Consider the following 27,562-nt stretch of genomic DNA (forward strand, 5'->3'; position numbering starts at 1 on the left):
AAATTTGAACGTGTGTACTCGAACTCTCGCAACTTGGCTAGGGAAGTTCATCGAGTTTGGAAAAGGTATGTTACACATTTTCTCTGGAATGCTAAATCAGAGTCGTTTCGTTAAACGAAGGGATCACTGAAAATTATAATCATTATTAATCTTGGGGAAAAACATGAGTTATTGTGCTATGTTTGATGAATGACTTGCGTAAGTACGCGGTGAAAGGCAAAGCTCTCGCTCTCTTTACGATCCGAATGGATGGGCCATGGGGTCGTAAAACTCAGTCTTATGTACAGCAACGGTACTGTACATACAGAGTAGATCTGAGACTGCACTCACGTCACCAGCTAGTAGTAGTAGCAGTAGCACTCCCCATTCCTGTACCATGCATACTGTCATGCTCGCCGATGTTTTTCTGCTGCTCTGCCCTGCCATGTGGATGGTAGGAGGTACTACATGTACGTAACGTTGGTTAGACCAGATCCATTGCGGCATTGGCAATGCCTGCATGACATCTTGGCCTTGGGCCGACATCTTTTCTCTGATATTGTACTAAATCATTGTAACTTGCTAGAGTAGATCCCTGAATTATACTGATCTTTGAATCTTTCTCGATTCCATTAAAATTTTATTTAAATTAACATTCTTGATTCGGATCACGATCAGGATCAAATGAACATTTACCGGTACCGAAAGTTCTATCCTGTAACGTTATACTGAACTTTAACATTACATCTTATTCTTAGTCTTAGGCTTACAGACAAAACAAAAAGTGGTAGGGTCCTAACGGTCAGTTCTTGAAGTCTAATCAGTCCGGGAAATCCGCTCATTTCAGAGCCATGAGGGGGCGGGTCCTGCTCAGAAGGATCCCTCCTTGAGTCATATAATAAGCCTAGTCCGCATGGCCGGCCGCGCCGGGTGCTCATGAGGTGTAAGTGAGGCTTTCGGGGTGCGATGCTCATAAAGCTAAGTCCCTCTTGCCCCTGTTCACTTATCATCCATCTCAAATCTGACAATAGTGACATGGAGTTGTAAGTTTGTACGGTGATTTTTTGTTAAACACACAATCAACACATCTTATTCTCGGTGATGACAAGGAAAAAAATCGAGTTTTATTCAACCAGCAGTGTGCAGCGCAACACACACAGAAACACGGGTGCCAGCACTGAAGTTCGCTCGTTGCAGGGCGCTGCCACACCTTTCGGCCTGATCTGACTTGAAATTTTTGATGCTTTTTTCTGCAATTCTCGCCACTCCACACACGAATCGGCCCCTTGAGAGTGAAGTCTGACATCATTTTACAAATAATTTGTGAAGAGAAAAATAAAATCAGAACTAACCTTATCATGTGCATGTGCAGAGAGTAAAATACCCTGTTTGTGGCAGGCTTTGTAAAGGGTGCCTATTTGCGGCAAGGGCCATTTCATTCATTGATGAAAAGACCCAATCTGGTGTCACTTCCCATAATACTTGCGAGTAATGCACTTGTCAATGTAATGACTCACCCCACTACCCCCGGACATGGGTGCGTCATTTCCTCGTTTGGTCCGTCAAATTTGTGACCCAGGTGTGCGTCATTTTACCAGCTATGTCCGTCAAATTTTTGACCGAGAGGTGCGTCAAAATCCCATCATTGTCGTCAAATTTTTGACCGAGGGGTGCGTCATGGTACGTCACTTGGCTATGGAAAATAACACGCATTATTCTGAACCGAGGGGTGCGTCATGGTATGCACTTGGCTATGGAAAACTGCACGCATTTTTGCACGCTACCAGTACCGGATACACGTACGTACCGCGAGTGAATTTACAGTGAGCGCTGTCCCGCGGCAAGTGAAAATCAAAGTCGGGAAGCGTTTTGGAGTAGGCCTAAGAGGGAAAAATGCTTGCCCGAATCTGGCAAGCAAATGATTTAAAAGCCTCCCTTTCTCCTCACATTTTCTTTCCAACAAACTCATGAAATCACGCATACTCAATCTCAAGCCAGACGGACTGTTTAGCGATATAACGATTTCAACCTCACAGTACTAGTAAAATCAAAGATCGTATACGGAATTCCGTATTACGATCTTTGGTATACCGTTGCGTGGTGCGTACTGCGTGTACCTGCAGCTCAGTAGCAGGCAAGTCGAGTGTTAGTGGTGCGCGACTCGCTCGCTAACGCTGTGCAAGTCGCAAGTGAGCAGCGTGCTCGTTATTCCTCATCGAACGTACATCGTCCATGTGTTGCATTCAACCGGACTAGAAATGGCCGCGCACATACAGCGCATCTGCAGACAGTCATATGTATGGCCAGGTGACTATGGATTGCATGCATGCACATTAACATTCGGAATATCGTAGCAGCAGCAGAGTGATGTACGGTGAATGACGGTACGGTGCTTACAGGGCCAGGGTAAGGGAAACTTGCCGAAACTTTGACAAATTGTGTGTACGAACCGAAAGAAAACGAAATTGCTTGAATAAAGCGTATGCAAAAATCCTTACGGGGGTGCGTCAAATGTACCGAGGATGTCCGTCAAAAAAGTGACCTAGGTGTTCGTCAAAAACCCCGTGTTGTCCGTCAAAAAAGTGACTGTGGTGTTCGTCAAAAACCCCGTGTGGTCCGTCAAAAAGTGACTGTGGGGGTGCGTCAAAAACCCCGTGTGGTCAGTCAAAAAATGACCATGACGCACCCATGTCCGGGGGTAGTGGGGTGCGTCATTACATTGACAAGTGCATAACTCCTGCTTGTGTTCTGAAGTGGGACTACATGTACAGTATAGCACACATGTTCATTTAGCTGTTTTATTGATCATGAATGTTGATGATGAAAGTGCCCCTGCAAGAAATGGGCACCCTGCTGCAAATTGGGTGTTTTACTCTAGAGATCTAGAGTGAAAGTCCCAGTTTGTGGCCACATTAGGGTTTTTCCACTCTGAAACGTAAACTTGCTAATTGCTTTAACCCAGGTTATATTATAGCGGTTGACCACTTACCAATTTACAATATTGTGAAAATTGCAAGACCAATGTCCATCGCGATAGTAAAAAAAGACCATGGCTGCGATCCGGTACAACGTCCGCCGCTTTCCGACCGTGGTAGTCCGGTTCGCGGCCTGATGTACAAAATACAATTCCTATGCGATACGTGCGGGCTCCACGATCTTCTGCTGAATGCCTTCACTGTGGCTCGCAAACGTTGCGTAAGCGCTAAGTCCCATTGCGAAAGCACGTCAAAAAGGAACTACGACCAGCAGCCTCATACGCATAGCGTAATGGGGCTGCGCACTGTAACATTCAGAATCATGACAGAGTAGTATAGCGGACAAATATCAACTTAAAATCGAAAAATTTCTTCAATTTGAAGACTTACCAGTAAAGTTGAAGTATTGACAACAAGGTTCGTGCAACGTTTAGGTCTGCCAATAGTCCCTTTCTGTTTGAATTGATGACTTAATATGACTCGGTCCAGAGAAACCTGGGAGAGCTACGTGTACACTGAATTGACTGCCAGCGCATGCGCACACATCACATGCGTACAAACCCAAATCCATTGAGTCTGTGTGCGCATGAGCTGGCCGTCAATTCAGTGTACAGTAAACCTCGGATAAGTCGACGTCGAGTGAGTCGAAAATCACTTCACTCGAAGCAAAATAAAAAGCCCCGATTTTTCCCTATGTATTTTCTCTAAGAAGTATTTGGATAAGCCGAAGTACGAGAGTCGAATTTCGGCTGTGTCGAAGTAAAACATTCAGTCCCTTTTGTACAAAATACACGTAGTTTACATCACTTGAGCCGAAGAAGATTTGTCTGGCATTCTCATTACATTTAGAGGAGAACAAAAAAATCGGCATGTTGCAGAACCCCGTCCCTGACCTGCTGCAGGTACATGTAAGCATGCACACTCACCGTACCGCTCCGCACGTACAGTATGTTGAATACATACATGTATACACACAGCACATCGATCCATACTTTATCCATACACACAGCACATCCATACTTTATCCATGTCAAGCCAGAACTCCTTGGTCAACCAATCGCTTTAATATTTTAGTGACAGGCCAAGTGGGCGGAGCTTGTTTGTGCGTGCCCGGCTGGCTGTATATAGTTTTGTTCAATGGAGGTGGGATGGGCCTGGGAGAGTGTTTGTCTCAGGGTAGGTTGACAGAGATGGCTACCTATGTTGCACCATAGACATAGCACATGCACATTGCCACATTAGGGCAGGCATTCTCAGAACTACGTTTAACTGCTACATGTAGTATTGATACAAATGCCATGTTCAATTTAGAACAAAATAAGAACATTATCTTCAAGAACAGACAAATTTGAATGCAAACACACACACATGCATGCAAATGTACTATAATACATGTACATAACTGTGAGTCAGAAAAAAAATTGACTCTCGCGAGAGTCGAAGTTCACTTAAGTCGACGCATTTTTGTCAGTCCCGAGAGCTTCGACTCATGTGAGGTTTACTGTACTTCTCCAAAGTTCCTCTGGATCGAGTCACATTGAGTCATCAATTTGAACAAAAAGGGACAATTGGCAGAACTAAACGTTGCACGAACCCTGTTGTCAATACTTCAACTTTACTGAGTCTTCAAATTGAAGAAATTTTTCGATTTTAAGTTGATATTAGTCCGCTATACTACTTTGTCAAGATCCTGAATGCTACAGTGCGCAGCCCCATTACGCTGTGCGTATGGGGTTGCTGGTCGTAGTTAGTGAAAAGGGTTCGCGCGCTTGCACTGACCGCAAACAGGCATGGCGGTGTTATTGTTGTCTTTCTCATGTTTTTCGTATTTTTCGATCGGAACATCCACTTCCAGAAAAAATGGCATCCCACATCGGCTTCCGAAAGTTCTATTTCTACGTGAGGACATGTATTCGAAATCCACAAACATCGGGAAAACGACAAAATATCCAGTTTCTTAGACCCTTGATCCTTAACTGTGATGTTAAGAAGTACCGAAAAATGAAGTTTTTGATGCGAGATGTCATCATTATAGTGAGAAAATTTCATTTTTGTTGGAGATTTCTTCCATGTTATCGGTTGATTTTTGTAGAATGACAGTGTCTTAGTGAATGTGTGGTATACATGTATAAAGTGTGTGGCTGTGTTCAGCGTTATATGACCGAATATGCTGTCAAACCGCCGCATGGCCGCAAACTGGAACAATTACTTTATAGAGTCTATACAGTAGATGTATATTCCAAATTGTACATCTATATTATACATTACATTATCAAATAGCATTTTTTTTAATTTGGTTCATTATTATGTTTTCATATCAGGATTACCGAGTTTATTCAGTTTTAATTTCGTGACGCACTCATATCATTTAAAATTACAGGCATAATGACATTTTGCAATAATTCTGTGAATTCATTAGATTTTGTATTCATAACGAAGTATTTGAAAATTATAATGCATGTTTTATATGATGTGTTTTAATTGATGAAATTATGTTATTTTTATGTCATTTTACTATGTATACACAATTATCGCAATTCAGCTACTCAGCTGCGAAGATGATTGAATAAACCATGAATTGAATTGAATTGAATTGAATTGAAATTACTATTACACACTGATAGAGTAGGTGGATACTCGAATTTGTCAGCAAACTTATCACTTAGTAAGTATTATGAGTTCACTTTCTTGAATTCTGCCGTCCACCATTCTTTGGGCACTTTTTGTGTGAGTGTCCCGCTGCATCCACCAGTGCAGACAGCGGGCAAGCCATGCAAGCTGTGGGATTTTCAGACCGAGCCTTGCGTACCTACAGGAGGAGATTTGCTTTTTATTGCATTGCTGTACATTGTACGTTCTCATTGATTGGGGACCTTTGGTTTAAGGTCTAAATGGGGAACTTGTGATTGATACAACTCACGGACTGTAAGGATAAATCGCCCCGCTATGACAAAGTTTTGGTACATTATACAACGTATCGCAGGACTTTGGCCGTGTATAGTAGATCTACAATATTGCACATGTACAATCGCAAAAATGTGAATGAGTGCACATTGAAGTGCATGCACATTCAAAGAAGCGCTTCCTTGTACATTGTTTGCAGCAGACAGGATACACATGATAGCGACATCTATAGCAGTTCCTGCCCGCCCCTACGCAACAGCTCATGCGCTGCTGTCGATCATGAAATCAAAACAGACTAAAGAATGAAAATAGAAAAGTTGAGGGCTTAATAAAACACAATCATTTTGAATAAACAGCACACATTGATCTGTATGCTTGGACACATTGGAATATTAACAAACCTGGTTTGATTGAGTGTTGGTATTACGTACATTGCCATGGGACTTCTTCTCATTAAAGCATTGGAAAGTTGCTGCAAAGGAAATTTACAATGTAGTGCATTGCATCATGGAACAGTCATTTCCTGTGGGCTCCTGTATAGTTGACTTTGTACAAATGTACATGTAGGTTTGTAGGAGAGAAAAGGTGAGAAAAACAGTGGTTTCAAAACTTTTTGCTTGCCCAATTTGGGTTAGCCTTTAAACAAGGCGACTCGCTCTGCGTGCCCCCGTATAGCGCGTTTACCCCACAAACCTGTTGGCCGGCGAGTGGAGCGAGCCGCCTTTATCCACTCGTTCAGGGATGTGTACTTTTGTCGTTGTTGTTGCTTTATATTCTTTGACAAATTTGACGCAGAAAATACACACGGCACCAAGGCAAGCCTCGTTAATATTAAGTAGTATAGTTACTTAATATTAACGAGGCTTGCCTTGGTGCCGTGTGTATTTTCTGCGTCAAATTTGTACGCAAATTTGTCAAAGAATATAAAGCAACAACAACGACAAAAGTACACATCCCTGAACGAGTGGATAAAGGCGGCTCGCTCCACTCGCCGGCCAACAGGTTTGTGGGGTAAACGCGCTATACGGGGGCACGCAGAGCGAGTCGCCTTGTTTAAAGGCTAAATTTGGGTAGGCATGTTCTCTCATTGTTCTTAAACTCTTACCCAACTTTGATTTTCACTTGCCCTTGGCAATCAGGCAAGTGCTTTATATACGTGTGTATGTCTCACTGTTCCGTGCTTGTACTGCGAAAGACAAAGCATCAACAATTCAGGTTTATTAGATGAAAATGTCTATTAATGTCCCTGTAAGAACCCATCTACTCTTCAGATTCAATCTTTGAAGTGCAGCTTTTGATGAGAATATGATACCCTCATCCCTACCTACAATTGTACATCAAGAGCATGTTCTGTTATATTGTGGATGTTTTATGGATGGTGTTTATCCTGTATTTTTTCCCCTCCTTTTTGCTCCAATACAGAGTTATTACAAGAGCAAGGAGAATGGCGGTCAACGTGTTTCAGACGTCTGTTACGTCAGAGAACTTGAGCAGGCATGAGATGATCAACTGGGTGAACATGTGTCTCGGTCTTGGTTACACAAAAATTGAGAATTTGTGCTCTGGTGAGTACCGTAAATCAAGCTTAAAATATCATAAAACTTTAGAAGTGAGTCATTGTCTATCTGTCAGCACCAATAAGCTTCATTTGTAGCATCATTTTCAAAACATATTCCAAAGTACATGTTGATACATGTATGTATGCTATGTATAAAGCTACATGTAACTTGCAAATGCTGTGCTATTCTGAGCATCAGTACTGGGTACCGGTACATCACTTGCCATTCTGCAACACCTCGGCTGGATAAGTGTGTAGTACATACATTTTACAAACTCTACAGATTGAATATCTTGTAAATCTACAACGTACAGTGTACCTGTCACTTATGCAGATTTATCATAGGGAGGGAATTGTAGTGATAGTAATTAAAAATTGGTTCTTTAACAGTGAGATGAGCTTCTTTCCACCAGCCATCCTCTCAACTACATACAACTACACCTTATAATATCTTCTTATTAGCCCAGGGCAGTACTGTGATGTTACGCAGCAATTCATCGGGGCACACTCAGCATGCAGTCGACAAGCTTTGATACATTCCTCTGCCTATGAAAGATGTACAAATGTAGTGAAAATGTCATGGAACATATTTGCGTGTAAAACTTTTTTTCTCTCTTTCATTTTTGTTTTGAAAATTTTTGAAATTAGGTTCCTGTCTTGCATAAAAAAAAAATTACATATCATTTATGTGTAATACATGTAGTGAACACGTTTGAATGTGAAATAACACTGGTGGTTTTTCCTTGAAAAACAGACTTCGTTTGATATTTTGATTGTTGTCTTTTTTTCCATGCAGTGTATATTGTGTTTATATGACAAGAAGTTTATGATAATTTTTTTTTTTTGCTTTTTTTTTTCTTTTGATATGTGCAGGTTGGCTTATACAATATACAGTATATGTGAGGGTATTAGAGCAAAGATGAATTTGATAGGGTTAAAGTTTGCAAATAGACACAGTGTACATATATTGTATATGTCAGGTATATAAGCTTGAGAAACAATGTATGTCCCAGAAGTTGAATATACAAAATTGTGTACAGCTGGATAAGATTTTGTCCTCTTCTTCTGACCTAGCAAACAAGAGAGGAACAAAATGTAATACAATTGTACACTACAGTGTACATATGATGAAAATAGTCATGGTTGTTTGGTTTTTGTTCTCAAACAATGTTTCATGAAAACAGTTTTTGTTGCAGTTGGACTTTGAGGCATTTAGATTCGTTTTGTGAAATGAGGCATTTTTTTTTTTCATGTATTTATTTATTTTATTTCATTTCTATTTTTTTTTTATGAAGTCAAGTTATTTTTTTGCTACATTTTCTGTCCAGGAAGATCTTTTTCCTATCTGTTTGTCAATGACCAGGTTTGCTGTTTTCTTTTATTTTTCATTTGTCATTATAGGGGCCGCCTATTGCCAGTTCATGGATATGCTCTTTGAAAACTGTGTACCTCTAAAAAAAGTGAAGTTCAGCGCGAAGCAGGAGCACGAGTACATCGGAAACTGGAAACTCTTACAATTGTCTTTCAAGAAGGTCGGAGTAGACAAGGTAGTCCCTCTCTATGTCTCCATGCATTTTCTCTTTCTGCTCCCCAAATTAACCTGTTGAGGACAGGCTGATTTTGCTAAGACACGCATTTCCCATAGACGCCTGCTGGAGTATACTCGGAACTCGTCTTCAACAGGTTAAAATCCAGATATGTGCCCAAAACTCAAGAAGCCGTTGGGGCACAACAAAAGTTGATCCACCAATGTGCCTCAATGAACATTGGTCAAGGACCCCCATACTTTTAATGGGCAGGTGCCCCTTTATATTACTCGCCCAATAGTGACTTCTAGTTGTCTAGGCCCATTGGTCAAGTGGAAGTGTAACACGCTGCCATTGGTTATCAACCCTCCTGGAATGTCCAAACACCGGGCTCAAGCTCTTTGAATGCAAAAGCAGGGCCTGTACAAATGCTTTTAAGGCCTGGAAAATTCTGCTCTGTTAAGTCCGAAATTTCTCACACTCGTGATATCAGGATGAGGGCGAAACTTGTCCAATTAGTTGCTGGTCACATAAGATTTAGAGTCACAGTAAGGTACAACATTTATACATGTGTGCTCATTGTATTGCATAGTTCACCACAAGCAAACAGGCTAATTCCACAAAGAGTCTCAAAAAGTTGTTTGATACGAGTCTGCTATTTTTCAGAGGAAAAAAGCAAAGAATAGATTTACCAATGCTGATACCTTCTTGAATTTTTGTCCCCGCCGAACGAGTTCGAGCAGGGGACTATGAAACGGGCTCCGTACGTGTGTGTGTCCGTGTGTCCGTCTGTCTGTCCGTCCGTCTGTCTGTCTGTGCGTCCGTGTGTGATCAAAATGTTCAATTTGCTACTTCTCTGTCATTTATGAGCCAATTGTTATTCTGTTTGCTTTATATGATAGCACTACATGGGAGCTTTGAAACTTCTACACAGAATTTCAGTTGTGACCTTTGACCTTGACCTTTGACCTATATTGTACATTTTGCTTCAAAATGCTACTCCTTCGCCATTTCTAACCCGATTTCGATTCCGTTTGCTTTATGTGATGGCACTAGGTGAGGGCTTCAAAACTTCTACACAGAATTTTGACCTTTGACTTCTTTGACCTTTGACCTTGATTTTTGACCTTTATTGTACATTGGCTACAAAATGCTACTCCTTCGCCATTTCTAACCCTATTTCGATTCCGTTTGCTTTATGTGATGGCACTAGGTGAGGGCTTCAAAACTTCTACACAGAATTTTGACCTTTGACCTTGATTTTTGACCTGCATTGTACATTTTGCTACAAAATGCTACTCCTTTGCCATTTCTAACCCAATTTAATTTCCGTTTGCTTTATGTGATGGCACTACAGCCTGTAGGTGAGGGCTTCAAAACTTCTACACAGAATTTTGACCCTTGAATTCTTTGACCTTTGACCTTGATTTTTGACCTATATGTTGTACATTGGCTACAAAATGCTCCTCCTTTGCCATTTCTAACCCGATTTCGATTCCGTTTTCTTTATGTGATGGCACTAGGTGAGGGCTTCAAAACTTCTACACAGAATTTTGACCTTTGACTTCTTTGACCTTTGACCTTGATTTTTGACCTACATGTATATTGTACATTGGCTACAAAATGCTACTCCTTCGCCATTTCTAACCCGATTTCGATTCCGTTTGCTTTTTGTGATGGCACTAGGTGAGGGCTTCAAAACTTCTACACAGAATTTTGACCGTTGACTTCTTTGACCTTTGACCTTGATTTTTGACCTATATTGTACATTGGCTACAAAATGCTACTCCTTTGCCATTTCTAACCCGATTTCGATTCCGTTTGCTTTTTGTGATGGCACTAGGTGAGGGCTTCAAAACTTCTACACAGAATTTTGACCTTTGACTTCTTTGACCTTTGACCTTGATTTTTTACCGATATTGTACATTTTGCTACTAAATGCTACTTCCGGCGGGGACATATTTTACGCACCGCGTAATTTCTACTTTTCCTTGTTTTACCTCTAGGTCATCCCTGTAGAAAGATTAGTCAAGGGGAAGTTCCAGGACAACTTTGAATTTGCGCAATGGTTCAAGAAGTTCTTCGATGCCAACTACGGGGGCCAGGAGTACGACGCCTTGGCGGCGAGAGGGGGAGCAGGCGGGGCCCCTGCAAAGCCAGCTGCGAGCCGGGTAGCTGCCCCAACCCGGAAAACAGAAACGAGCGCTCCAAAGCGTACACAAGGTGAGAAACATGCCCTGATGCTTGTGTTCATCTCTTGAAGTACGCAGCAGCCACCCTGTTTCCTTCACTGACCAACAAGGCAAGCTGCCCATCCCCTTGGGTTACCTGGCTGCCTTGTGAATACCCTGAACTCGTAACCCAAAACAGCTTGTTTCATTTTTCAGTGTTGGTGCTCCTGTCAAAATTATGTTTGCTAAGTTTTATTGTTGTCCTGGGCACTAGCAGGCCTGCTATCAATAGGCCAGTTAAAAGCGAAAACTTCCAGAAGCATGGATTTACTGAATGCAAAAAGATTAGTTAATAAAGAGTCACTTAGTGATTTTTTTTTTCCTTTTAGATTTTGGGAGAATATTAGTTCAGAGAGTCATGAATTGTTAAAAGCACATTGATTCGTTTTGCTGCCTGTGTAGATGAAACTCTCCTTTATGATGTCACGATAGTACAATAATATGAAGGAAATTTAAAAGAGAAATTACAAATCTTCATATTTTTTAAAGAAAAATGTCAAACATCTATGATGACCTCTTGTAATACTTCTATTATTAAATGATGTTTTTTTAATAGTTTCCTTGTGTACCCTCCGTGATCCTTTCTTGGGTAGCTGAAAAGTGCAGTGACTCACATTTGCTCCTGGCACAATTTGCTGTCAACTGTCTTCATTTCTCCAAGGACATAGAGTTAGGGTGTAAATAGGGTTGTGATAGGATTGTAGGCTTAGTTTGGCGTGGGGATTAGGATTAGGGTTAGGCAGTGCTGCACACTGGCACTTGTCCGACAGTCCCTGACCACTGAAAATCACAGTCGGACCAGTAACATTTTCAGGAATGAACTATTATAAGAAAACAAAAAACTGGGTACCTACTGGTCTGACAGACAGGTCAGACCAGTAGGAAAAAAAAATGGGTTGGTGTGCAGCCCTGGGTTAGGGTCTATGTTTGCAGATAGGTTTTATGTTTGGCTTAGCGTACAGATATTTCATGGAAGCAACTGTCGCAGTAGCAATTTGTCATGAAACCAAAAAGTGCAAGTAGTTTGTTGTAGTACGAATGTCTTGGAAAATAAGTTGTGAATTCCCATCCATTTTCATGAGAATCTACTATACCTGAGACACATTGTTTTAGAGTTCCCAAAAAGGGAGAACTTTATTAGAACTAGTATTCAGTCATGCGCATTCCCTTTCCCCTAAACTAGTGGCCGTAATATGTTTGTACTGATGAAATCTTTGAAGACTTCCGAGGTGGTAGTAAGAACATTGGGTGGTAGAAGTCTTAACAGTGCATTTTGTATTCTTTCTTGGGTATGTATGTGGCCCTGAAAAGGATCTACTCATTCCAGATGTTACGGCAAGCAAGTTCTTGCCATTTTCAAGAGAATGATTCTTTCTCTGAGCACCCCCAAAATAGGTTAAAACCATTTTTCCCCAAGTCTTTTACCATTTATAAAGAAATATGTATATGGGAATTTCAGTTTTCGGCAGTCATCTTCAATACCGCACAACCTTCCAGAGTGCAAAAGCTACATACTCTAGATTTGAATTCAGCACCCTCAAAATACAGTAAAACCATCCCCCCCCCCCCCCCCCCCCCAAAAAAAAAAAAACAAAAAAAAAAAAAAAAAAAAAAAAAAAACAGAAATACTAAAATACAAAAATACAAAACATAGAGTGGACAACACAACAAGGTTCAGCTTCTGGCACACAGACTATGCCCATTCTGATGTTCAACCATGCACGCTCACATTCCTCAAACAAGCGTGTCAATGAGCAATAGCAGCTGTAACATTCCAGAGGTATATTCATCCACACTGGGGTCTAGCTATGTCCTACAGGCATATAATGTGCCCTTGTGTGGTATACAATTTTACATCACACATTCTGCAGATTGTGTCAACACTAATACTACTCGTACAGTCCACAAACAACATTGTACACAGATGAGTTGTAGGTATTTGAATTAGTTCTTTTTTATACCGGTATATATTTTGTTTTGTTGCGCCTAAAGTTTATTTTCTGCAAAAAGCGTGGCTTTTATCTTCATTTCTGTGACTTTGCGCTCCATGTGTGGGGTGTATTTACCTTGTTACCTCCGCCAAGGGAGGAGGTTATGTTTTCGTTACTGTTGGTTTGTTCGTTGGTTTGTTCATTCGTTCGTTTGTTTGTCCGTGTTCAAAATAACTCAAAAAGTAGCTAACGGATTAGGATGAAACTTGCAGGAAAGTTTCAGAATGACACAAGTAACAAACGATTAACTTTTGGTAGTGATCCAAGAATTTTTTGGGAATATATGAAGGATTCTTGATATTTTGGCAGGTAGGGCCAATGAACTTGGGAGTTCAGGCTTCGCGTATTTGAGGTTTGCATGCGCGCACTAAAGTGCGTGCTCTAGTTTCTGCTAGGGCGAGGCGCACCGTGCAGCTGAGGGTTTATGACGTAACAAAGGCTTCTATATTGGGAAATCGGGCGACTTTCAGCACACAATGCTATAAGTACGTATGGGTGGAAATCACTTATCTTTATGGAAGAACAAGATCAGTGGTGGAAATGAGCTGCATGCTTGGCGGAGGTCTGCGCTCTCAGAGTGCTTCTCTAGTTTATTCTGTTGCTCGTGCCTTGTCTTAAAGTGCCTTGTTATCTATGTGGCGAAGATGATTTTCTTTTTATGCTATCATTTTTATGCTATTTTTATTATAATAATTTTAAAGAATATCACTATCATAATATTACCATTATTGCTCTGTGAAATGTTCCTTGATTTACACTTCTGGGGATCAGTAAATCTCCTCAACCATATCAAATGATTTTCCTGCCGTTTTCCTTATTGCAGCACCCAAACCGAAGCCAGCTCCTTCTTCAGGGGTAAGGAAAGCAGGCGGCCCACCTGCCCCGAATAAGAATGCCGTGTCAAATGAGGAGATCGCAAACCTTGAAATGCAGGTAATTCTTTAGCATCATTGTAAAAATCATACTTTGATAGAGGTTGATGCTGCAATCGAAGTATTAGTTTTAGTTTTAGTCGTTTTTGTAGTCACAGTGAAAGTATTATAGGCAGAAACTGTAAGTAATAGTTCTGTGTGATAGAACTACTGGAGGAATAGAAAGTTGATACAGAAATCACTATGCCTGTTTAATCCTAATCAGGCGGGGCTTTTTTGGCTATGCTATAAAGACCGGAGCGGGGCGGATTGCATTGCACAGCATAATGCTACTTTTGGAGGGAAGTTATATTCATTGAGTCCTGTTTAATGTGTATTATTTCACTTTCCAACATACTTGCTCCAAATTAAGATACAATGCGTAAAAGATCATTTACTAGTAGATGGCTCATTAGTTAAATGTTGACATTTGCTATAAGGAGGCAATTTGATATTGTGTAAGTGAAAAAAAAAAAATCCATGCCTTGCTTTGACAATAATCCATGCTTGTATGCCAACTCCCATCACCAGTATATCACACTGCGATTTGTTGGTTAAATAACATTTTGTGATATTGTCGTCCCTTCCTCGTTCACAGCTGAAAGAGTCGCTAATGACCATCAACGGACTGGAGAAAGAGCGGGACTTCTACTTCGGCAAGCTGCGGGAGATCGAGGTCATCTGCACAGAGCATGAGAAAGAGGAGCACAGTGGCGTACAGAAGATACTGGAAGTCTTATACGCCACGGAGGTAGGATAGGGGACGACCTCGTTTTGATTATCACTTACCGACGATGCATAGATGTGATGTAGGGGGTGGATGAGGAGGTCTGCGCACACGAGTTTGTCAGAAAACGTATTTGAGGTGACGACTTGTGGCCGCAGTGTTACTGCTCTGTTACGTGTCACTAATGGGCAGAATACACAAGAATGGCATTTTAACAATTTTGTGAAAAAAATGCTGTAAATAGTTTGTAAGAGGCTTTTTAATGTTACAGAGCAAAAACTTTCCCAGGTCAATTACCTAATTCTGCGTTGCTGTACAGATATCCTATCGATTTCTCTTTCCCGATGCTAGCCACCTGCTGTATATTCAATAGGAATAGGTAACAAATTGGAGTGCTGAACCTGCAATAGAAGCCCCAACAAAAACAACAACAAACACAAAGATATAAGTATGCAGTTAATAATCCAGAGAAACTGGAGGAAATTCTTCGATTTAAATGAATTTTCACCCAATGGATTCAACCTGTATCCATATTGGGTAGAACTTTTCTTCGACTTGACAAATTTTCTAGGCAAGGTTGACTTGTGTTTATGTTACATGCATTCTATCAATGATAATGTTTGTGCACTTTATCTTTTAAGTCGGTATATTCTTTAGTGAATTTGTGTACTAAATTTTATTTGTTAAAATGTTGGTAGCAAATACTAATACAAGCTCCATCACACAAAAAAAAGAAGAAAAAAGCAAGTGCTACATCATTTCTGTGGTTTGGTTTCACTAATATTGCCATTTTTTTTCTTTCTTAACAGTGGAGTATCATTCATTTCAAATGCAAACTACATTTTAACTGGCTTTATCACCACCCATTACTCTTCCATGTCCTTTTTGTAGAGCCCACTGAAGGTGAGGGGAGACTAAGGGATCGCCTGCGGCGTCTGTCCGTCCGTCGTCCGTCGTCTGTCCGTAACGCCACAAAAACTGAAATAACTCTTTACTCTGGGCTTCAATTGCAATCAAACTTTGAGGGAAGAGGAGTCATACAAAGTTTCACATTTTGCCATATATATGAAGGTCACCTCAAGGTCAAAGGTCACAAGCAGGGGTCAATGAACTTTAGGGCCCAATGTTAAGTTTTCATGGCGTGTTTCTATTATGGGTCATAACTTTTGATCCATAGGTCCGTTTGTGACTAAACATGGATGGTAGATGTCCCTTGGGGAGTGGATGATCACCACAAGGTCAAAGGTCACAAGCAGGCATCAATGAACTTTTAGAGCCCAGTGTTAACTTTTTATGGTGCGTTTCTATTAATGGTCATAACTTTTGATCCATAACTCCATTTGTGACCAAACTTGGATTGTAGATGTCCCTTGGGGAGTGGATGGTCACCACAAGGTCAATGGTCACAAGCATGGGTCAGCAAACTTTTACAGCCCAATGTTAAAGGGACTGTACAGTACTGGTTGAGGAGGGGATTCATGTTTTGAACATTCCTAAGTGAGATAATGAGAAACCTCTTGTGAAAAATGAAAGAGCATGTAATTTTAAGAAGGATCCAACATTTATTTGATGAAAATTGGTTTTCAAATGGCTGAGATATCCAAAAAACCGATAATGATAAAAGGCGACAGGCCACAACTTTATTAGGATCTCTTTGTTTCACCTTGTTTTTGGATATCTCGGCCATTCCTAAATCGATTTTCATCAAATAATCTTTTGATAACCCTAAGAATTGCATGCTCTTTGACATCTCATAGACTGGTTTCTGAATATCTCGCAAAACATGAAATGCTAAATCCTCACCTGGACCAGAACTGTACACACCCTTTAAGTTTTTATGGCGCGTTTCTATTATGGGTTGTAACTTTTGATCCATAACTCCATTTGTGACTAAACTTGGATGGTAGGTGTCCCTTGGGGAGTGGATGGTCTTCACAAGGTCAAAGGTCATAGGCAGGGGTCAACGAACTTTAAGGGCCCAATGTTAAGTTTTTATGGCATGTTTCTTTTTTGCCATAGATTTTTACCCTTTTATATCTCTTTTTATCTGTTATATCTCTTTATTTTATCTGTTATGTCCCATTCGCGTACAATTTCTTGTTCGTGAATGGGCGAGATACATTATGGCACTTGCCTATCTTAACAATTCATACCCCCCCCCCCCAAAAAAAAAGGCCCATAAAAAAAGAAGCATTTTGTTTTGACTGTTAGATGAAGATAGAACCCAAACCACACTTGACAATTTCGAGAGTTGAGACGAGTTTGCTGAAATGTCCCATTGAAAGTAAATGTTCACTGCACAGAACGAGTGATTTAGGAGCCTGTCTTGAAAATTCAAATACAGGGACCGATGAATGTTGCGTTGGAAGGGAGTTCCTGAAATATGCAAGCAAATTCCACGATGTGTACCCTGCATACATTGTACATGTGTACATTGACGGTGTTACTGTCTTCCATTCCATGGCTTTCATCAGGAGGGTTTTTCCCCAGCTGATGAGGTGGAGTTCTCACCCCAACAAGAGGACCCCAACTGGATTCTCAAGCCCCCCTCCCCCAATATGCCCCAGAGTGGAAGAACTGCACCAGTCCCTGGGTCTGGTCAGTTTGTCCCTGTCGCTGCTGACATTTCCCACGAACACCCACATTGTGTCCCGGACTTGGTCCGCCCAATCCCGGGGATGGCTGACCCTTTCCCTGGGCTTGGGGATCCTGTCTACAGGGCTGTAGACTACGACTCTGGAACTTTCCAGTTTGGTGTTGGTGCCGTCCTGGGCCAGACCCCGCCCCAGCCCACGGTGACCGTGAGCCTACATAATACCAACCCAGTAGCTACCCCCTCTCAGCCCGTTCCTGACCCATTAAAACCAAAATCTATCGGGGGCCCCACAGGCATGCCACCAATGGCCTTTGAAGTGGAGGGGGTGTATGGCCCACCCATGACCCAGCATACAGGTGGCTCCACCAATGTTACAGCACCCCTCCAAGGGGAAGAAAACTACACCCCATCTGGCCTCATTCAGGTGATGAGTCCGTGCATTGATGAACTCACCAGCCGGTTCCAAGATGCTGTTTGCACATCCCTTAAGGTGCACATCAAGAATACTTTCAAAAAGTCTTCCTCCCATGCCACAACCCATATGGTGCTTGTTCTTCTCGGATGAAAAAATGGGCCTTCTCTGGCGTTACTTTTTTTTTCTCTCTTGCATGGGTGGTAAATTTAGTGGGGCCACTTAAAGGACAAGTTCACCTTCATAAACATAAGGATTGAGAGAATGTAGCAATATTAGTAGAACACATCATTGAAAGTTTGAGGAAAATCGGACAATCCGTTCAAAAGTAATGAATTTTTGAAGTTTTTGTGCAGTAACCGCTGGATGAGAAGACTACTGCAGTGTGTGAATAACTTAGATGTCACATGCGTACAACAATATAAGGAAAATATAAAGAGAATTTCACAAAATTTCATCTTATGAAAAAAGTTCACATTCCCCCGACTCGTTACCGACAAATGTTATGGGTAATATTATTCCCCCTGCCTTTAGAAAGAGCCAAGTCAAGTGCTCTTTTATTATGTGAAAAAAGTGAAAATATGTTGAATTTTCTTTATATTTTCTTTATACTGTTGTACGCATATGACTCGCAAGCTGTAGTAGTCTCCTCATCCAGCGGTTCAAACACAAAAATTTTTAAAATTCATAACTTTTGCATCGATTGTCCAATTTTCCTCAAACTTTCACTGATGTGTTCTACTAACATTGTTGCATTCTCTCAATCCTTATGTTTATGAAGGTGAACTTGTCCTTTAAATGAACTGCTTGGATTGTATTTGATGAGAGTTTTTTTTTGTTTGGTGAAAAGAGTTGAGATTTCTGTGTTTTGTGAAGGAATGCATGCTGCTACATAGACTTGCGCAACCAGGACAATTTGGTTTTAGAATGCACTAGAGGATTAAGTTACACTCCAAGGAGAGTTCCTTTTTCCAACTGCCGAAGGAAGAGAAGAAAATCTCGCTTCTGTGAGAATCTCTCATAATGCCTTCGATTTCTGCTTGGTGAGGTTAAAAGCAGCTCTCGTCTAAATTGCACCCATTCATTAACTTCTTGCTCCGGTCCTGTTCCGCCCCATTTCCCCACCCTCTTTCCACCCCCACTCTCTCTCTCTCTCCCCCCCTACTGCTACCGCTGGGATCAATCCGCCTTCCAGGAGGGTTTTGCTGTTCCTGAAGACTTTGGTGCTACCGATTCAGAACCTGGGAGCCTAGATGATCTAGATGATCGGGCATCAGACCAGTATTAGGGTAGAGATGAAACATAAGCTTGATAGAGCACTTTCTAATCTAAAATAAATGTTGCTCGTCAAATTGTGCACTTTCCCCTCTGCCTGTACTGAAAGTAAACTGTTTACGTCATCTTTGTACAATTGTACAATTTCTCAGTCAGATTCTTTGATTTGATTTTGTTCCCCGTGTCATTCCTTACTTGAAAATTTATTATCCTCATCTTGTTTCAAATTCCCCCTGCATTTTGGTTTCTCTCTGCCATAAAAATATCGTCTCTTTTGTGTCAGAACATATTTGTACTTTCATGTTATTAGTGCTTTTTGCGCGCTGCCTTTCTCTGTGAGCAAATATCAATAGCAGAATTTTGACTGTACTTCATTTTATACTTGTACGTTGTGCAATATATTTTCCTATCTTATTCTTGTGAAGCTGTGTATTATATAAATCTACAAATTTTATGTGGCAGTATAATGTTTTCTTTTTTTCTTTCTTTTTACCCCCCCCCCCCCCATGTTATAATTCCAGTGGGATGTATTCTAATCCGTATAAGGCTCATGGCTCTGATGCCAATAAACTTTCATGCCTGCAATTCTTGCTATCGTCAAGGATGTAAAAAGTACCCGGATGTGGCTTTTTCGTCAAGATTTAGTGCACTTCCGGGACTCGGGCACTTCTGGTGCAGGGCATATTTTGCACAGCGCTAGCGTGCGCATACGTGTACCTTACCTAGGGCTGCGCCAGCCACGGATATACGGCTGTACCCGAGCCAGCCAGGCCTGTGTTACATACTGTAGCTATAGCTCCTGCATTCCCCTAGGCCTTGCATTGTGTATAGCATGCAGCACACGCATACAAGCTAGACATACCGGTACTGCTTGATCATTGGGATCGACTTTCATATCAGTCATCTCTGCATACGCTGAAAATAATACTGGAAAATATTCACCCACCTGGATAACGTCATGGAATGCCCATTTTTTTTTTTATTTGTTGTCTGTCGAAGTGCTGCGAACGCAATCGGGAACGAACCGTGATCTCGTACTTATCCTGTCTCTGAAGCAATTTCTTCCAAGCAAGTAACTATACACAGCCCAGTCGCTGTATACACGTAAGTAACTGTGCTTCGCACAGCGTCTGGTCGGGCTACCAAGCAAGTCGCACGCGCTGTGGAGTCACCCGGAAACTTCACCCATGTCACGTCTCGCATGCCAGGGATATTTCTGTAGATTTGTTCGTTTATTGTCGTGCGACCAACACATGCAAGCTTCGCAGTAATGACCCATATAGTCGTATTCAAAGCAATTTCTCTGGAATGGAGAAAGTTCAAATCATGTAAAAGCTAAAATTCAAGTTGAGGAAACAGTAAGTACATGTAAGATTCAGTCGGTTGTATATTATGTACTAAAGAGCATTAGTCGCGTATCATGCGCATACGAATGGAAGTGACTTAGCTCCCGAACTATCCCATAATGCACCGTAAATGATGCTTAAATCAACATCCGGGTAGTTTTTACGTCATTGGCGATAGCGAGAATTCATCACTATGCAGTGAAGCAGAATCCAAACAAAAGTCAAATGTGTTCATGAACAGTTCTGACCCCACCCCCTTGAAGCATTGCTACATGCAGTATTGTACACTTTGAGCTTCTATTAAAGTAAATAGCAGTTCTAAACCACATGTCATTCTGGGTCAAGAGGGGGGTAAAGGGTGGTGGTCAAAAAGGTATGCTGCTCATTTTTGTCTTTTCCTTTGTTTCTTCAGTTCTAGCGCATCTAAGTTCTGGGTGAAATGTCTCTGTACGGGTTGCTTGTGCAGAACTTTCAGGATAGGAAAATGTATTTAAGTTTGTCTGGTCTGTTTCTACAATGTGCAACCTCCCACCCTATTCGCACTCTCCATCTTATTATTTAAAAAAAAAAAAAATCTTTTCCAAGACGCATAAAATCCCCGTCACTCTTTCCCCATTTCTTTTCTGTCCAATCTCACTCTGTGTGTGTTTGACTCTTTGTAGCAGATTGACCATTATTACTCATTATATTATTACTGTGAATGCAAAAACTTGTATCATGGCCATTACATTTAATTCTTCTGTCCATTCAGGTATGGGAATCCCATCTGGCGAAAAAGTGGAGAACTTTGTGCTTTTGCTTCTTTTTTTATTATTTTTCTGTTCATTTTCAAGAGCTTCATATCAGATACAAGTCTTGGACCCCGTTTACAGTGCGGGGCCGGACTCGGCCGCGGCCGAGCCCGGCCGCAATTGCGCGGCCGAGCATTTGCAATTTTGTTCGTTTACACTGCTGGGCTCGGCCGCGCTTTTGATTCAAACCTTTCAATATTTTGTCGTAGTGGCGTTCTGCTTGTAAACATACGCAATTTGATATTGTCTGGTTTTCAGACCCTTTGCCAGATGAATTCTGTGGCGACGAAGTCGCCGTTCGGGCAAAAGCCTTTGCTGAAGGAAAAAATCCTTTGCAGGACAAAACCACCTTAAACTATACTAGTTTTCGACTTTGAGGGGGTTAATATCCTGAATAGCGAAAGATACAGGCAGTGGGTTTGGAAGCCAGACTAAAATTGGCCGAGCAATTGGGCGCGCATTTGGCCCAGTTTGCGTTTACACCAATAGAAGGCCGGGCTCGGCCGCAGCCGCGAGACCACCTCCAGAGCGAGGCCAAATGCGAGGCCAATTTTGGCCTCGCATTTGGCCTTTTGCGCGTTTACACTGAAGCGAGGCTGGGCTCGGCCTCGGCGGCCGAGCCTCGCACTGTAAACGGGGTCGTAGAATACACACATACTTTTCGGCATTAGTGTTCAAAAAACAAAAAAAAAAAAAAAAAAAAAAAAACATCATATATGACCCTGCACCTCAAAACAAACAAAAAGTCTCCAGACATGAATTTTTAGTTAAGACCATATTCTGAAAGAGCAGACTTTAAGCTTTAAAATGATGTATAACTCAAATCAAATGGACTCTCCTAACCTACCTAAATATTGGAAAGAAAGCACAAACTCAGGAAAAGTGTGAACTGAGAAAAGAGGCTCTGAAGTACAGTGTCTATTCAAGCGCTTAATCTTTACCAAACCGTGCTGGCTGAACGATGAATGGGACAAAAAACAGGAAGTAAACCACCAGAGTAGCAACAATGAAGGGATTATCAGATTAAACTAAAATTAGGCATGCCTCATTAACACATTCTGTCCATAATCAACGCCAACTTTCATAGCAGTAGCACTATCCTTTCAAAAGTTGAAAGTGAAGAGTGTGGACAAGGTTTTTCAAAAATGAAAAAGGGATTCTAAAGACACACCTAATCACACTATTCTACCAAAAATGTTCGAGAGAAACTGCTAAAAAAACACACTTTCCTGGCCGTTTTATGATACCAAATTTTAGCTTAAAGGACAAGTTCACCTTCATAAACATAAGGATTGAGAAAATGCAACAATATTAGTAGAACACATCAGTGAAAGTTTGAGGAAAATTGGACAATCGATGCAAAAGTTATGAATTTTTTAGATTTTTGTGTTGGAACCGCTGGATGAGGAGACTACTACAGCTTGTGAGTCATATGCGTACAACAGTATAAAGAAAATATAAAAGAAAATTCAACATATTTTCACTTTTTTCGCAAAATAAAAGAGCAATTGACTTGCCTCTTTCTAAAGGCAGGGGGAATAATATTACCCATAACATTTATCAGTAACGAGTCAGGGGAATGTGTACTTTTTTCAAAAGATGGAACTTTGTGAAATTCTCTTTATATTTTCCTTATATTGTTGTACGCATGTGACATCTAAGATATTCATACACTGCAGTAGTCTTCTCATCCAGCGGGTACTGCAAAAAAACTTCAAAAATTCATAACTTTTGAACGGATTGTCTGATTTTCCTCAAACTTTCAATGATGTGTTCTACTAATATTGCTACATTCTCTCAATCCTTATGTTTATGAAGGTGAACTTGTCCTTTAATGTAAAAGAAGACCTGCTCTTTCAGAAAATATGAAAAAGTCAAGTTCGGCTAGGTTGACCCATTTCACTTATTTTTAGTCCTCACGCAAAATCAGTGTGTGCGACTTTATGTTCGTTTTGAGGTGCACGGTCACATATGCCATGTGTGATTCTTATAAAATGTTCCTTTAATAGCAAGTGCTCTGTTATGCACTGTTCCTGTGCACTTCTTCCCCAAAAGTTTATCTGTCGTGCAGGATTGATTAAACACTCAAAAGTGATAGCCAGGGGAATCATGAATAGTCCGATTGAATTGATCTCATTTTCTACCCACCAAATTTATGTATCAAAGTGTATGCTCAACGTTAACGGTCTATTCCAGTTGAGATTTTTTGGCTGTGTGTAAACTTCACATCATAGAGATCAGTGAAAATGGTGTACACAGCTATTTGTAACAAGGATTCTGAAATATTTTACAAGTGTCAGAGCAATGGGATGACTCATATTGAATTTAGATTCCTTCGTGACTTTGATATATCTTCGAGTAGAAGAGTGGTTTGAGATGAATCAAACTATTCATGTGTAGATTTTCATGATATGTGATTATTAGCTCTATTCTTCTTTTCAAAGGGTCGTGTCTTCGTCCTGGCTTGCAATATCAAAACAGTGTGTGCCATTCTGTACTTTTCTTATATTTTCTTTCAAAATGTTTGTTTGTAGTAAGTCTTTACTGTGATAGCGTTTAATAGCTTTCCCAAACTTCTGCTTGATTGTTTTTCAATCTGATGCTACAAGTGTACACTGTATTGTGTTCTTTGTCTCCTCAGGGCTTTTACTTTATAAAAGTTTGACCAGTTAATTTTGGATATGTACGCCATAATTGGGACATATACAGTAGTGTACTAATGCATGTTTATGACACATCGTCCCGACAGTCTAATAAAGTCACTGAATATTACTGTAATTCATATTTTATCATATGACCGTGCATCACAAAATGAACAAAAAGTCGCACTTACTGATATTGTGTAAGGACTGAAAATAGGTGAAATGGGTCAACCTAGCCAATCTTGACTTTTTTTATATTTTCTGAAAGAGCAAGTTAGTCTTCTTCTACTCTGTGATAAAATTTGGGATCATATAACGAACAGCAAGGTGTGTTTTTTTAGCAGTTTATCTCGAATATTTTTTTTTGTAGAATAGTGTGATTAGGTGTGTTTGTAGAATCCCCTTTTCATTTCTTAAAATCCTTGTACACACTCTTCACTTTCAACTCTAATAACTTTTGAAAGGATGATGCTACTGCTTTGAAAGTTGGCATTAATTATGGACAGAATGTGTTAATAAGGCATGCTCAATTTCATTTTAATCTGATAATCCCTTCATTGTTGATACTCCGTTGGCTTAATCCTGTTTTTTTGTCCCATTCATTGCACACTCAGCACAACTTGGTACAGATTTAAAGCGCTTGAATAGACACTGTACTTTCGAGCGTCTTTTCTCAGTTCACACTTATCCTGAATGTGTGCTTTCTTTCCAATATTTAGATAGGTTAGGAGAGTCCATTAGAGTCTGCTCTTTCAGAAGTGTCCTTAACTAGAAATCCATGTCTGGCAACTTTTTGTTTGTTTTGTGGTGCAGGGTCACATATATTTTCCTCAGACTGTAATCTTTTAATGTCTCCTATCCCACTTCAATTCCCAGAACCTGCCATATTAAATGAAACCAGGAAATAAGAAAATAAGAAAAAAAAAAATCAATGACGAGATAAACACAGTTACAAGGAAATTGGCAAAATCTGCCATATAAAGGAAACCATGAAATACACAGAAAGAAGAAAAAAAAAACATCAGCCATGAGATAAACACATTTTCAAGGAAATTTGTTTTAAAGATTAGATTGCAATTAAGCATGTAGGTGATCTGAAATGGCACAACTAACAGTGGGTCAATTCAGTACACCAGAGCAAAATACAAATTTGTAAAGCTTGAAAATCAAAAAGTGTGAAAATAATATCAGACATTGTTTGACTTTGAAATTTCAGGTAGTGGATTGGACAAATATCAAACTCAAGATTTGTGACCAAAAGTCAGTAATGTTTCTCTCATATTTTTCAGCCAAATCAAAAGTGTTTTGTTGTATTTTGTCGTTTCTTGGCTTCATGTGTGCAAATTTCCAGGATATACAGTAGGGGCGACGCCCCTCATGCATGTAAAAAAATGAGTTTGGGTAAGAATACCTAAGTGTTACTTAAGGGTCATTGTCCTCCTAATAATTATTTTTTTCTATTTCTCTTTATGTTTTAAGGGGGGGGGGGGAAGAAAAAGTAACATGCAATGTTGTTAAGTCCTTGTCTGAAGGAATGTATGCATGAAAGTGTCCAAGTGCTGTTAAGTGTACCAAGGTAATGTGCTCCCTGGGTGGAAATCTGTAATTTCTGGGTTAATGGACACACTGATGGGTTTATGAAGCTTCAAATGGCATACACAGCTGCAGATTGTGGAGCATAAAGAGAGTGTAGAGATTGTGTAAAATGTCTTTAATAAATTGTAGGTGGGTAGCAAATTTAGGTGTTTGACAGTCCCAGCTGGCCCTTCACTCACAGAATGATGCATTTCAAAGCAGTGATTGTTATATCACATGACATTTTCTGACTGATATTTTTTTTTCATTTAAGGTGTTTTCGGTATCCTGACTTCCTGTTCATTTTCAATGCAGCTTCCCTCTTTTGCTAGTCAAGCTTCGCTATTCAAAAAGAATTGAATTTATACACCTCAAAGTGATAGTTCCCGTAGTTCAAATACTCCTGTATTCAGAACATTGCAATAAATAGTATATCTATGAGTAGAGCAGTTTCTCATTTTGCCCACTCAATCAGGCAGTTTCTTGAGCATGTTCAGTGATGAAGAGAAAGGTGGAGTATGTTTTCGTTTCTCTGCCATACTGGACGGAGGTTTTGCACGAGGCTTTGGCATTTTCTCTGATCGTGCTAGCAGCAGTCTCGTGGAGAAATTCTGTTTGGAAACTGAAAGGGCTTGCCAAAGAAAAGCTTCAACTGTGCATTCTGTTCAGCGACTCTCTCTCCACCCCCCCCCCCCCTTTTTATATCATATTCTTCCACTTCTGTCAAGCACCTCTTGTACAGCAGTTTATAAATGCAGCTTCATACTTCCTTATATTTTGCATTGAAAATACACATGTATGCTTGTTCTGTCCGTGTATAAGCATTTTTATTTTTACTGTTACATGTGCCACGTGGAAAGCGTATATACTGCCCTTCTTTATTAACATGAATGTTTTAATCAATAAAAGTATGATCAGTACCAATAATCCACCTGGCATATAATGCCTTCTCGTGTACATTACTCGTTGTAACCAGTGTATTCTGCTGTACGTTCCTCGATAGCTAGTTATCTGATGATCATTTCCATATTATGTCATATTTCTTTGTTCACTGTATATGCATACTTTTCCTTCTTTTTATCCACGTGCATTTGGCTTTTTACCTCCTGACTTCTACTTTTTGTGTACATTGTATTTGCCTAGTTTCGGTCACATGTTGTTTGCTGCTAATTTATCTAGCACTTACATTTTGTATTTGATATTTCTTTTCAGTCTATTGGATTGTTCTTTGCTGATCTGCCTCTCAATTACACTGACAGTGTTAATCACATACTTCTCGCCCTCTTCTCCCTCCAATGTCATCCTCTCCTTTCTTCATTCCTCTTTCATCTGTCCATTCTGTCTATCTCTCCTATCTCTCATTCATTACCTGTCTCTCCAGGAGGGTTTCGAGGCACCAGAGGAAGCAGAAGGTGAATTTGCGGACGGCGACGCGGGCACCTATCCGCCTGAAGAGTTCGACGATCAAGTACAGGACGAATACTAGAGGTCACTTCTCTACAGGGAAGGGGAAGGGGATGGGTGGGGAGGAGGGGGGGGGGGGCAGAGAAGGGTGAGCATGGAAAGACCTGGCAGTCAATGCTATTACTTGCAGGCTGCTATATGACGAATAAAGTTTGTAAATATATTATCTATTACATAGTGTGTACCAATATTGTAAATACTGTCGCGAGACGGAGGAAGATTTTTGTTGTTGTTGTTGGTTTTTGTTTTCTCTCGAAACCACTTAGAAATTGTCAGGAAGTAGATGGTAGTTAAGAAAGGCAGACTCATAGAGACAGGCACACACACACACACACACACATACACACGCACACACACACACTCGTACAGTCCAAGCCATGTGAAGTGACAGTCATTACCAAGACGTAATGGAGTTGTTTGTTCACTCTTCCGTTATTGTACATCGTTATTTTCTTTTTCAACGTGCACCTTTCTTGTCTGAAAAAGATCATTTGTGATTCTTCATCTCTATGTCTTCTAAAGAACCTTGTTCCATGGATATCTGTTAGGATTCTGGTCAAGCAAACGAGGGCCAAACCAATCAGCTGATGGGAGTTCCTAGATCACACTCGGCAACCTTGAAAGATTGTCTAATCCTTGTAGTGATTGCCTCAGGTGCA

General features: G+C 40.5%; 1 protein-coding gene across 1 annotated transcript; it reads left to right on the forward strand.

Annotated features, from left to right (window-relative positions):
* Positions 1–2: 2 nt before the first annotated feature.
* LOC139720531 (microtubule-associated protein RP/EB family member 1-like) lies at positions 3–26,941 on the forward strand. The gene is made up of 7 exons (XM_071631883.1): positions 3–65; positions 7,281–7,423; positions 8,818–8,963; positions 10,949–11,165; positions 13,988–14,097; positions 14,674–14,826; positions 26,821–26,941. The coding sequence occupies exons 2-7, from the start codon at positions 7,303–7,305 to the stop codon at positions 26,923–26,925; spliced, it is 852 nt and encodes a 283-aa protein (XP_071487984.1). The 5' UTR covers positions 3–65; positions 7,281–7,302; the 3' UTR covers positions 26,926–26,941.
* Positions 26,942–27,562: the final 621 nt, after the last annotated feature.

This window comes from Diadema antillarum, unplaced genomic scaffold, assembly GCF_040938485.1.
Source record: "Diadema antillarum isolate AM-2024a unplaced genomic scaffold, OU_Dant_1.0 scf00000128, whole genome shotgun sequence".
NCBI classification, from domain to species: domain Eukaryota; kingdom Metazoa; phylum Echinodermata; class Echinoidea; order Diadematoida; family Diadematidae; genus Diadema; species Diadema antillarum.

Bases quoted from the DNA above. Each gene is read 5' to 3' on its own strand.
- LOC139720531 (XM_071631883.1), top strand. From the start codon at position 7,303: ATGGCGGTCAACGTGTTTCAGACGTCTGTTACGTCAGAGAACTTGAGC. The intron at 7,424-8,817 runs GTGAGTACCGTA...TTGTCATTATAG, and splicing joins AATTGAGAATTTGTGCTCTG to GGGCCGCCTATTGCCAGTTC. The intron at 11,166-13,987 runs GTGAGAAACATG...TCCTTATTGCAG, and splicing joins CGCTCCAAAGCGTACACAAG to CACCCAAACCGAAGCCAGCT.